Source organism: Bufo gargarizans, chromosome 1, assembly GCF_014858855.1.
Source record: "Bufo gargarizans isolate SCDJY-AF-19 chromosome 1, ASM1485885v1, whole genome shotgun sequence".
Lineage (NCBI taxonomy): Eukaryota > Metazoa > Chordata > Amphibia > Anura > Bufonidae > Bufo > Bufo gargarizans.
The window spans coordinates 624,714,772-624,727,451 of NC_058080.1; the positions used below are offsets into that span (position 1 = coordinate 624,714,772).

The 12,680-nt window shown below is 44.9% G+C and overlaps 1 protein-coding gene across 3 annotated transcripts in view; it reads right to left on the bottom strand.

Moving 5' to 3' along the window:
• The window catches only part of FER (FER tyrosine kinase), a 239,241-nt gene that overhangs the window by 141,856 nt on the left and 84,705 nt on the right, over positions 1 to 12,680 (bottom strand). For all 3 annotated transcript variants that reach the window (XM_044275952.1, XM_044275953.1, XM_044275954.1), the window contains 2 exons: positions 9,015 to 9,137; positions 6,078 to 6,267 (listed from right to left, as the gene is read on the bottom strand). In XM_044275952.1, the coding sequence (XP_044131887.1) occupies positions 6,078 to 6,267; positions 9,015 to 9,137 (313 nt within the window). The remainder of the gene's footprint in view (positions 1 to 6,077; positions 6,268 to 9,014; positions 9,138 to 12,680) is intronic.

Genomic DNA, 12,680 nt, shown 5'->3' on the forward strand with positions numbered 1-12,680 from the left:
GTGAAACTCGCACCATTTAGCAAGTTCAGTAATATTGTCTGAATAGCTTCTGCCCCTGATGATCGGAAGACTCTGAGTCAGTTCTCTGAAATTTTTAGACTGGGTTTTTGAACCGAAGTCTCAGGTCCTCTGCAGCAGAAGAGACTGTACATGGGCTCCTGTGCCAAGTGACACCCTCATGTAAATTTTGTAGATCCCTCCACCACTCCAGAGAAATCAATGTCTGGGTTGATAGATGAAACTTCACATCCAGAGATAGTGTACACGCGTCCCAAACCTCCACAATCTGAAGGTATAGGTGCCTTGAGTGATACTGGGCCCATTCTACCCCCCGGATGGAGTCAGTCATAGCTTCCCTCAGTGAAACTACCTGCCGAGAAAGAAGGCTCAGAATTTTTGATGCGATTAACCGAGCTTTGTGTAAGGGCAACAGACACCTCTGGGATATTGAATCTAGGATCATCCCCAAAAAACTACACTTTTGATTCGGACGCAAACTGGACTTTTTTATATTTATATCCCAGCCTAGCCTGTCCAGAACCTCCCTCAACCACGTAATCTGTTCTTCCATGATGTGACCTAACCGGGCAAGGAGAAGAAAATCGTCTAGGTAGAAAATGATCACCAAGTTGTAACGGGGTGCCGAAGGCGCACTCGGTCTCCCATCAGCCGCAGACCTGCTGCTTAGCTTCGGGAGCGAGGATCTGTGTTTGACCTCGTTCCCAGGGCAGCTTTGCTAGTTGGGAGACTCCCTGCTCCCAGGTCTGCCTTGAGAGCCGAGCTGATCACTCGGTGCTCGACTGGTCGGTCTGTCGGTCATGTGACGCTGCCCACGTCACATGACCATCACTCCCCACTATAAATACAGGCAGCCTGCTGGCCAGAGGTTGCCTGTTAATTTAGGTTCCTGGCAGTTGTTGGATACCTGTACACTTACCTGATCCTGTTCCCTGCCGATCCTTTGCCTGCTCCTCCTGTACTGCGCATCCTTCCTGGTATTTTGACCTCGGCTTCCACCTGACTATTCTTTGCAGACTCCTTTGGTACTTCTCGACTCTCCTGGTATTTATGACCACGGCTTCTCCTGACCATTCTTTGCTTATCCCTCTGTACTGCGTTGTCCTCTTGGTTTTGACCCGGTCCGTTCACTATCCGTTATTTGTCTTGTCTGTCCTTCCCACACGTATCCCAAGTTAGGGACTGCCGTCCAGTTCTCCCCTGTCATCAGGACTCGTGAGGCAAGAAGCCAGGGCCAGGGGTGAGGGTGGAGCGCAGTGGTCACTATCCTCCCCCGTGTGTGTGTGTGTGTGTGTGTGTGTGTACGTGACCGGTACACAAGTCCTTTTCTCTCACATGAGCCATCATCTCCGCAATGATCTTCGTGAAAACCCTTGGGGCCTGAGACAGTCCAAATGGGAAAGGCCTGAAATGGAGAATGCAGGATCCTGTTCTCTAGGTGAACTGCTACTCTCAAAAACTTCTGGTGGTGGGAATGGATCGGAACATGATAATAAGCATCCCTGAGATTCACTGTGGCCATGTAACAGTCTGGGAAGAGATAGTTTACCGCTGACCTGATGGATTCCATCCGAAATTTTTCTTACACCAGATAGCTATTCAGACACTAAGTTTATTATTGTACAAAAAGAACAGTTTGGCTTTTTCACAAGAAAGAGAGTCGCTCTGGTCTTTTCCTGCTTTGGAACCTCCACCAAAACCTTTTGAAATTATGGCTGCCTGTTTTGGGGGGTCTGAACGATAATCTGTCATCACGAATCTTTCTGCAGGAAGCTTCTGAAACTTTAATTTTAAGCCCTCCCTTATAACCGAATTTATCCATGGGTTGTTGGAGATTTTTTGCCTCGACATGAAAAGTGAGACAGACGACCGCCCACTGGAGGCCTGGCGTCATTGGGGCTGTTTCTTTGAGGCCTCGGCCCCGGAAAAAAGAAACCTCTTCCAGTTCTTTGCTGCTCCAACATACTGCCTAGACCTCTCTCTTCTCCAGCAACCCTTTCTGTTAAACCTGGGGCAGAAGGATTTTTTTTAGGGGGCTGCTGACTGGTAGAAGGAAAGCCCTTTTTCTTATCAGAGGCTTTTTCAAGTAGATCTTTGAGGACTGGGCCAAATAAGAATTCCCCTCGACACAGAATAACAAAGTTTTGCTTTGGAGCTAGCATTCCTGTTCCAGCTTTTTAACCAGATAGCTGTACGGGCAGAACTGGATAAAGCAGAAGCTCTGGCCGATAACCTTAGAGAGTCAGTCGAAGCATCGGCCATAAAATCTAGGGCATTTAAAAAAGTAGGAAACAAGGATAACAAATGCTTCCTAGGGGTACCCCGTTTAATGTGATCCTCCAACTCCTTCATCCATGCCTTAAGGGTCTAGCTACCGAAGTAGCGGCGATGGCCTGTTTTAAAGGCCCCCGCCGAGGCTTCCCAATTTTTCTTTAAATAAATCTCAGCCCTTCTATCCATTGGGTCTTTTAGAGAATCCATATCCTCAAAGGGAAGGGCAGATATTATTTTATCTATTTTGGCAACCAGGGCATCTAGCTTCGGGGCTCTATCCCAAGGGGTAGTTACGCTTAACAGAGGAAGGTATAAAAAAAACTTCCTATGAGTCTTTTTCCATTATTTAGCAATAACAGCCTGAATGTTCTTATGCACATCAAAGACCTTTTATATCTTAGGGCCCAGACCTTCAAACAGAGTCCTGAACAGACTGTGGCAGCTTCTGATCATCTAAACCCATAGTAGCTCTTACTACTTTTACTAGGGAATTAATGTTCTCTGCATGAAAAAGCAACTTCCCAGCGGCTTTGTCATCAGAGGAGTCATTTGATGAAAGCCATTCTCCCTCTTCCTCCAATCCAGAAAGCACATCACTGTCGCTAGAGGGGGGATTAGACGCAGCTGCAGAGGTACTAGGGCGGCTTCTTAGTAGACCGCTAACCCGACTCCTTAACATCTCCTTTAACTTGCTCACACATGCTTGGCAAAGGGGCTTTGCCCAAGCAGAGGGTAGCTTATTTTACATACAGCACAACCCTTGTCTTTAGATCTGGAGACCTTTCTAGACTCCTTAGACACCTAGACATAGAAGATGACCCCCTTGAGTAAACAGCAATATGCACATAGGGGGATCACCTCTCTTACCCCACCGTGGTACCGCTTATCAATGGTGGTTTCAGTGGCTTCTGCGTGCCGAGACTGCTCCATTTTCAATCACTGAATCTTTCCAATGATAGAAATGCCTGCTTCTTCACCCAGCAAGGCAGTGAGCTGGCTGGGCTTTTCTCTACCGGGCGCGCAAACCCGGTTCCCCCCCAACTGCCGGCTTACAGCACTGCTTCTCTCCACTGTTGCCCTGGAAGTACGTAACTGCTTTGGGTGAGGGTCCGACAGCCAGACATGCGACACGGCCGCAGACATCCAGGAAGGGAAAAAAAACTTGGGCAGAGAAAGAGCGGAGCGGGGGAGTAGAGAGAAAGAGGCACAGACTCAGCAGCGGCTCCTAAAGGAGACTTATGCCACACGGGAAAAGCCCTCCAAATACTTTATAACACAGACGGGGCATCCGCAGCTCTATGCAATCCTTGGCGGTTTCCAAATTTCCTCCTGTCCCCTTAGGACAAGAAACAGAACTGGAGGTAGAGGGGGTGGTCCCTCTTTTAAAGCGGTTTCTGGTTCCTGTTCTGAGGAGGAGGCGTCTCTCCATGGGTGCCGTCATAGGTGAAGGGGAAAAATGCTACATCATAGTGTTATGGGTAAAACCACATGGCAGGCAGTGATTAGGACGAGCCTCCCGAGCATTGCGGGTGACGCACATCCGCGCACGGAGAGACGCAGCAGAGGCTGTGCGGAGACCAGGAGCGATGTGGGTGCCGGAGAGAGATAAGCACATTGTGTGTGAGGGGCCTAGGCATATGGGGGGGGCATTTCAGAGGTCAGATAACCCCTTTAGGCCCCACTGAGGGACCTGAACATGCAATAGTTTCTGCCTTACACTGCACACTGAATCATTGCAATGTATGATAGATTTACTATTTTCGTATAGAGCCCTGTCACCTGCAGACCTCCATAAGAACTACAGCTGTAATAGGCTGGATTTCTTCACACAGACCCAGGCAATTACCACAAATGAACGGCTTCCACTATCTCATTGCAGATAATCCGTTTGGGGCCTAGGAGCAAAGCTCTCCTGGGAAAAAACAGCTCAGATGCCCTAGTCACAACAAACAACCAGGGCTGTCGAGTCAGTACACCAAAGGTCCATGCATGTTGGAACTTGTAGTCCCTGTATTCAATAGAGGCCATTTTGGCACTACAGAGATATAAACCAAAAGGGGCCCAGCATGCATGTGGAACCTACACCTTCTGAATGTCATGGTCGCTGTCATGGCATACAACAGGTGAATTTTGTGTTAGGTTCCCGTCTAAATAGAGATCGCTTTGACGTGCAGCAGACAGGCTTCAAATATTTTTGTACAAAATGTATTTGCCAAGCATCTCTAATTTATTAGTATAGCATTTGCAATGTAATACGTTTTAATACTTTATTTGGTTTGCGTGTGTGTTTTATTTATGTTTTCAGCCATGGCGACGTGCACCTGCGCATTGAGGTGTGCTGACTAACCCCCTTTTTCCTTTCTAGTCACAACAGACAACCAGGGCTGTCGAGCCAGTACACCAAAGGTCCAACTCCGAAGCCTCTATTTTATGAGTCCTTCATAAATGGCCAATAATTAGTAATACATTTCCTGCAGCAAAATGGCAATATCAGGCTTTTTCTCACCATTAGATCAATAATCAGGATGCTTAGATATAACGAAACAGATTTGATGGAATACAATTTCTAAACAAATAACAAAATTAACAAAATAACAAAGTGAAAGTGTCACCCAGAAAACACAGCAAACTGGTGACATGGCTGCATAGGGATGAAAGCAATGAGACTACTGTATATAGACCTCTACTGTACTGGTCAATGGCCGGAATTGTGTAAAAAATGCTTTGTATTGCCACTGTCATGGGTCATATAGGTGTGAATAAGGCACTTATTCCCATATTGAAAAACATGGCAGGGCTCTCTCTGGCCTCTTCGTCCGAACCAGAGGACACAGGGAGGCTGGATAAAGCCAAAGTGGCAGAGTTAAGTGGCAATTTGTTAACTCCCACTGACTTGAATGGGAGTTGCACAAACGGCCATGGATACATACGATAAAGGTATGGATAGACTCACTGCTTCCGGAGCTATGTAGCCATGTTACCAGTTTTGTTTTCTAGGTTTCCCTTTAAGTTCCTCTAAGTAAATATGCAATAGCCGCAAAACTTTGTTATGCTTTTAATAATAAGAAAACTATGAATTTTTCCTCACAAAAAGAATTGCCTTAGTCAGATCCTCGTTCATGGAAGTCCCGACAGCAGAGGACAACCTCTCTACTCCTCTCTGTTGGTGGCAAAGCAGTGACCACACAAGAAAAAATATCTTACAATAAAATAAGAACCTTAGATTGATAGAACATAAAGATATTTTATTGTTAAAATTGTAAACTTCCTAAGAAAGTTACATTATATATACAAAATGAATAAGAGTTTTTTATTTCTAAAGCTGGAGTCGAAGTTGGTACCTTTTTTCCGAAACCAGCCAAAAATCGCCCCGACTCCACAACCCTGCTGACTACAGTATAGGGGTTAAGTGTCTGCTATTAGCCTGGGAATTCTGCTGCGTTTTCCAGCGGGCGCCACCTTTAAACCCTGCATTTCTGCCATACATGTACGGTGATGATGCTGAAGGAATTAAAGAGCAAGGCAGGAGGAGAAGGAGGCCACAGTAATTACTTCACAGGCAGCCAATATTCCTTAGGGATGGATGGTCTACTGGTAGGGTAGCAGAACACCTCCATATTTAGGTATTACACTAACATTTCAGATATTGCATGACTTTTCACCTGTTTGATACCTAGGTAGACAAACCACAAGGGTATGGTGCCCCAAATCATCCTGTTGCGACCCGTGTACTGTTCTACTGTACTACAGTGGTTAAGCAGTCTGAATTGAATGAGGCCACTTACCATAGAAGTTACCGATCTTGCATCCTCTTCATAATTTACTACAGGAGGCGGTTCCTTCCCTTCATTCTCTTGAACTTTCTGATCAAGTAGCTCCTTCTGAGCAGACAGCTTGGTTTCCGCACATTTCAGGTGCTGAACTGTCTGCTTTAGTTCTTCCAGAGCCTGCTTTCGACTCAACAACAGCACAATACTAAAGAAAAGAGAGACTGAAATTAGAGTTCTGTAAAGAGCACTTCCAGAAGTCTTGTAGTACAACAAACCATGCATATAATACAATCTGGAGGAGATGGCTAGACTTCAGACAGATTTGTCTGCAAGACAAATACATGAATACATCTGAAGAAGAACAAAGAAAAAACAACAACAATCTTTGCTGGTACGAAACAATCGTGCTGTCACCAAAGATGCAGCAATTAACAACTGACTCGGGGACTGCTCTGGGGTAGCACCTGGCAACTAACCTAACAGCCCAAGCCTATCCTCGCCATCAGAGGCTCTAGTGAAGACCAGATAGTTGTTTAGCTATGCCCCTCCAGAGTATAGCCAGTCAGTGGCGTAGTGGGTCCACACCGCTTGCATAACATAATGGAAATGAATAATAACATAAAATATCTCTCTAATATCTATTTATAAATAATAAACATAGTCCCTAACTGATCTTCACACACACACACATATATGTGATTATCTTCTCCCTAATAAAACTAATTCTAATACTTTATTAATAGTTTCTATTTTTACTACGCTTTTTGCTACCTAAAACTCACTTCTCTGTACACCGCTGAGCTGTCAGTGGTAGGGTACATTCTATGAATGGGCAGCAGCAGCGCTGTGAGTACGGGCAGAAGCGATTATTGCTGCTCCTGCCCATGCCCCCAGGAGGATTACTACCGTATTTTTCGCCCTATAAGACGGAGCGGCCCATAAGACGCACCTAAGTTCTTGAGGAGGAAAATAAGAAAAAATATATGTTTTAACCAAAAGGTGTGCTTTTGGTGGGTTTTGAACTAATGGTGGTCTGAGCATGACACTATTATGGGGGATCTGTGGATGGCGCTGTTATGGGGGGGAATCTGTGGATGGCGCTGTTATTGGAGGGGGGAATCTGTGGATGGCGCTGTTATTGGGGGGGAATCTGTGGATGGCGCTGTTATTGGGGGGGAATCTGTGGATGGCAATGGGGGGGAATCTGTGGATGGCAATGGGGGGGGAGGATCTGTGGATGGCAATGGGGGGGGGGGGGATCTGTGGATGGCAATGGGGGGGGATCTGTGGATGGCAATGGGGGGGGGGATCTGTGGATGGCAATGGGGGGGGGGATCTGTGGATGGCAATGGGGGGGGATCTGTGGATGGCAATGGGGGGGGGGATCTGTGGATGGCAATGGGGGGGGATCTGTGGATGGCAATGGGGGGGGGATCTGTGGATGGCAATGGGGGGGGATATCTGTGGATGGCAATGGGGGGGGGGGGATCTGTGGATGGCAATGGGGGGGGGGAGATCTGTGGATGGCAATGGGGGGGGGGGAGATCTGTGGATGGCAATGGGGGGGGGAGATCTGTGGATGGCAATGGGGGATCTGTGGGTGGCACGTTATAGGGTCGGGGATCTAGGAATGGCACTATTATGGGGTGGAGGATCTGTGGATGACAATGTTATGGGGGAGATCTGTGGATAACACTGCTATATATGTGCATATCCATGAAGCAAACATAATTACAAAAAACAAAATGGCTGCACACCGTTATATAAACACAAACAATAGAGCTAAGAAATGGGGGTCATTCTAGATAAAAGTAGTACAATATCGACTATAAATGAGTAATGGAAGCTCTTAGCGCACATACGTGTCGGGCCCATCTACCAGGCATCAAGGTGGCTTCCGCAGATTGGTCCCTATCACTAAATATACTGCCTCACTTTCTTAGCTCTATTGTTTGTGTATATATAAAGGTGTGCAGCCATTTTGTTTTTTATATAATTATATTTGCTTCATGGATATGCACCTGTGATTCTGAAGGTTCTAGTCTAAATTTTCTTTCAATATATTGGGGGTAGCACCTCTTTTAGACTGAATACGCCCATCTACCTGGGGACTTCTGAGCCGAGTATGTTTGTAGCTGGTTCCTACACTGTCCTGCATATTGTAGGCTTAATTAAGTCCAAAGTGAGGCAGAATATTTAGTGATAGGGACCCATCTGTGGAAGCCACCTTGACGCCTGGTAGATGGGCCCGACACGTATGTGCGCTAAGAGCTTCCATTATTCATTTATAGTCGGTATTGTACCACTTTTATCTAGAATGACCACCATTTCTTAGCTCTATTGTTTGTGTATATATGACTGCTATATATATGTGTCATCCACAGATCCCCCCACCGCTCACAGCAGCATTTCTAGTAATCATTACTCTAGTAACAGTAATCCTTAACCTCTTAATAAATTTACCTTAAGTTGCGCTCTCCCCTGTATCACTACCCACTAACAAGCATCCGGAGCAGGCAGAGCCGCTGACAGAGTTACGTCACTCACTGACGTCGCGCACCTGCTCCGCCTGCTTTATTCATAAAGTGGGAGGAGCAGGCGCGCAACGTCAGTGAGTGACGTAACGCTGCCAGCCGCTCTGCCTGCCCCGGATGCTCATTAGTAAGTGTTGATACAGGGGAGAGCACAACTTTAGTTAAATTTATTAAGAGGTTAAGGATTACTGTTACCAGAGCAGTAATTACTAGAAATACTGCTGTGAGCGGCTGTCCGCATCAGTATGTCCGTTCCGTAGCCCCTCAAAAAAACATGTCCTATTCTTTTCCGTTTAAGACATTGTTACAATGGATACGGGAAAAAAAAAAAAAAAAAAAAGACGTATGGCATCAGCAGAATCCCCCCTTTAAGATTCATTTTAACCACTGCCAATCCCTGAACAATCAGAAAACGTACTCAGATTTATTTTCACATGCGTCTGCAGATTCTTGCATCTCTCTCTCCTTTTCAGCCAGAAGCTGCTCTTTACTGGTAAGTGACTGCTGTGTCTGCGCAAGCTCCTCAGATGCGGTTTTTAACCTGGAAAACAAATTGTGATATATTCCTGAGATGACACAGAGGGCAACACAAGACGAGTAAATTGAGCCCAACATGAAATCTCTGTCCACAAAGGTGGCATTTAAATAGAAAACAATAAATCCTGCTTAGTCTTAAGTAAGGCAGAGCGGCCGCTAACACATTTCATTCTAACAAGGTCTTGCACTAAGATGCAAAAGATACGATCAAGCGGGACGTGCTGCTGCCTAATAAAACAATCCATTATATGGATGTTCACAAAACACAAACGAGCGATGGGTCCTACAAATTAGCAAACATGTAAGTACACATGTCTAATATAGATTGTAGGGACACCTTTGCATCATTTATTTTTTAATTATTGAATTTCATTTATTTTGTGTAATTTAATTACAATTTCATTAGAAGTGTTGCTTTTTTTGGCTTCTACAGCCAGCTACAGAAAGACATTTTATATATTTGTCCGTGTCCTCTTTGGTCTCTAGGCCATCTCAGACCACTTGTGAACAACCCACAAAGCTAATTTAGGCTACTTTCACACTAGCGTTAATATTTTCGTATGTTGAGATCTGTCATAGGGCCTCAATACCAGAAAAAAACGCTTCCATTTTGTCCCCATTCATTGTCAATGGGGACAAAACAGAACTGAACAGAACGGAATGATCCAAAATGCATTCCGTTCGGATACCGGAGAGTAAACCTCAGCATGCTGCGGTTTGCTTTCCGTCCTGGGATGCGGAGCAGAACAGATCCGGCATGACTCCCAATGCAAGTCAATGGAGACGGATCCATTTTCTCTAATACTATCTGACACAATAGAAAACAGATTCGTCCCCCATTGACCTTCAATGGAGTTCATGACTGATCCATCTTGGCAATGTTAAATGTAATACAACTGGATCAGTTCATAACAGATGCAGATGGTTGTATTATCAGTAACGGAAGCGTTTTGGCTGAACCCTGCCGGATCCAGCAAAAAGGCTAGTGTGAAAGTAGCCTTAGACCAAATCAAAGTGTGTCCGTACACAGGTTTATGGATATGCTTTAATTGGAAGTATGTATGTAATATTTTAAATCAAGCCAGTAAAAAAAGAAAAATCTTTCTATGAGCAGACATAGTGGATTTGCTAGAATCCACACCTAAAAAGAAAGAATCTAAAGCTCCTGGGCCCGAAAGTGGAATCTTTAACAGTGCCCTCATGATCATGTGCCATTTATGTGTCTACTGATATGGCACAGGTAACCTCTGCACCAAAATCCACCTCCCAGTATTCTCAATTGCACATATCAGGATAGGATTTGAAATATACATTGAGGGAATAAAAGACTTGACTTGATAATTCTTCAAAGTGATCCCAAGCCTAGCAAGCCGCACACAGATAAGCCCCATCGGAACGGGGCACATCTGCATGTAGAGGCATGGCTTTGTGAGCACGCCCTTAAGAGTTCCTGATGTTCCAGAGGTGAATTTGAGGCAGAAACCATGGCAGAAGTCTGAGGCTGACCATCGCATTTCTGTTGCGGAGATGTAATTTGCTATGTTATGGATCCCACTGCAGATAAGCTCTGTTCATTGGGGCTTATTCATGTGTGGACATCAACCACGGTTTCCATGCAGAAATCAACGGCCAGAATTGACATCTCTTTTTTTTCCGCAACAAAGTTTTACAAAATTGTAAGTAGCAAAATTTGCGGCATATAAACTGTGCGAAGAGGGTTCTGTTCGTAACTGGGGGCTATCAAAATCCATGTGGAAAAAACGCCATATCAAACGTAGATGAAAAATGGGTAAGACGACGTAAGTATTACATTCTACATCTCATACAAAATGTAAATGAAAAATCACACTGACATTTCATTTGGTCTTGTGAATTCCGCTTGTAAAAGGTGTCTAAAAATGAACAAAAATGTCACATCCCTGTCACACTTCAGTAGAGCGTTTGAAGAAAGATAAACCTTCATTTTCATTTTGTCCCAAGACGCTGTCCCTGGATGACTTCTAGAAGGTAAGAAAAGCTTCAAGCACCTGTTAGCTAGGTCAACCCTAGCGGCTGAAATGCTCAAGCTCATCTCGTAAGTGGCATCATTTGGATTTAATGCAAACCTCACTATGGAGAAATGAATTCCAGGCGACTGCTGTTCATTCTTACAGTCAGATAACATCATCCAAAGGAAAAGCCAGACGTTAGAATCTGCAATCACTTCTTAAAACAGGTAAAAAATGTATAGTGGTGGGTACCGTAAATGTACTGTCACGGACGTACCAGCTACAGGTGGCAGGAGATCGGCAACACGCGGTGTGATCTGACATGTTTTCTGTTTGGATCAAATGACGTCTGTTATTTCTGGTGCTTGCCACACCCGCTTTCCCCAGGTGTGGCTATTAGGGTCATTTAACCTTCTCTATATATTGTTGTTTCTCCCACTATGCTATGCGGTTTATAGCTTCTGTTGGACTTGTGGATAGCTGGTGCGTAGATCTTGGCTGAGTTCCTGGTGCTGCCATAGCCACATGAAGTTAAGCGTTTACTTTCCCTTTTGTATTTTGTTTGAGTTATTTTGTGTGTTCCATTTCCCTGTCATTTGTATTAAGGCCTGCGGGAGACTCCTGTTTCGTCCTTCCTTTTGGAGGGACAGGTTGTCTCAGTCCTGACATTAGTACCAGGGTCCTCTAGGGTGAGTTAGGACATTAGGTATTCCAGTGTATGAACTCACCTACCCCTGGGGTCTGTTCATACTGGTAGTTAGTCAGGACTAGGGGTTTTACTAGGAAGTGTCCATCTCCTTTCCTAGTTTCCAGGCCTTATTCCCTCACCCTTTTCCCTCCTATGCTCGGTGTGGCGTTTCCCTTCCACACCGGAACGTGACACTATCATTATAAAAGGGTACGGGGTACTGAGGATCACTATGCCCTAGTCCAGGGATCAGCAACCTCCGGCACTCCAGCTGTTGTAAAACTACGACTCCCAGCATGCTCCATTCACTTCTATGGGAGATCTGACAAGAAACTGTGCATGCTGGGAGTCGTAGTTTTACCACAGCTATAATGCCGGAGGTTGCTAATCCTAGCCCAAGTGAATAGGGCCGTCACTACACAGTCTGATACTGACTGTGTAAGAATGTATAGGGATACAACTCTTCGGCAAGTAAAACTTTAACACATAGTTGTCAAATACAATTTACATTTCTAGCAGGAATAACAGAAGCACCGCAAAACGCAGCTGTAAGAAAAGATGCTCTGGCATTCTCATTTCATAGGGGAGACAATTATTTACTAGGACAGGAATGTTCGGCTGACCTCTCCGAGAACCCCCATAAGCGCTTGGCTCAGCTGTGTGGATATGTTCTTAACGGGGAGAAGCTAAGATCTCGCTGCCAAACACTTCTTCGGCAGCTTATTTCCACAAGAAAAATGGATGTTGCATTACAAAATGTTTTTTTTTTTCTGCCGGTTAAAACCAGATAGCACCACACATTTTTTTTTTCTATTCTGTTTTTATTTTCTGATTGCAGATTTTTTTATTTATTAATATTTTAACACATTTG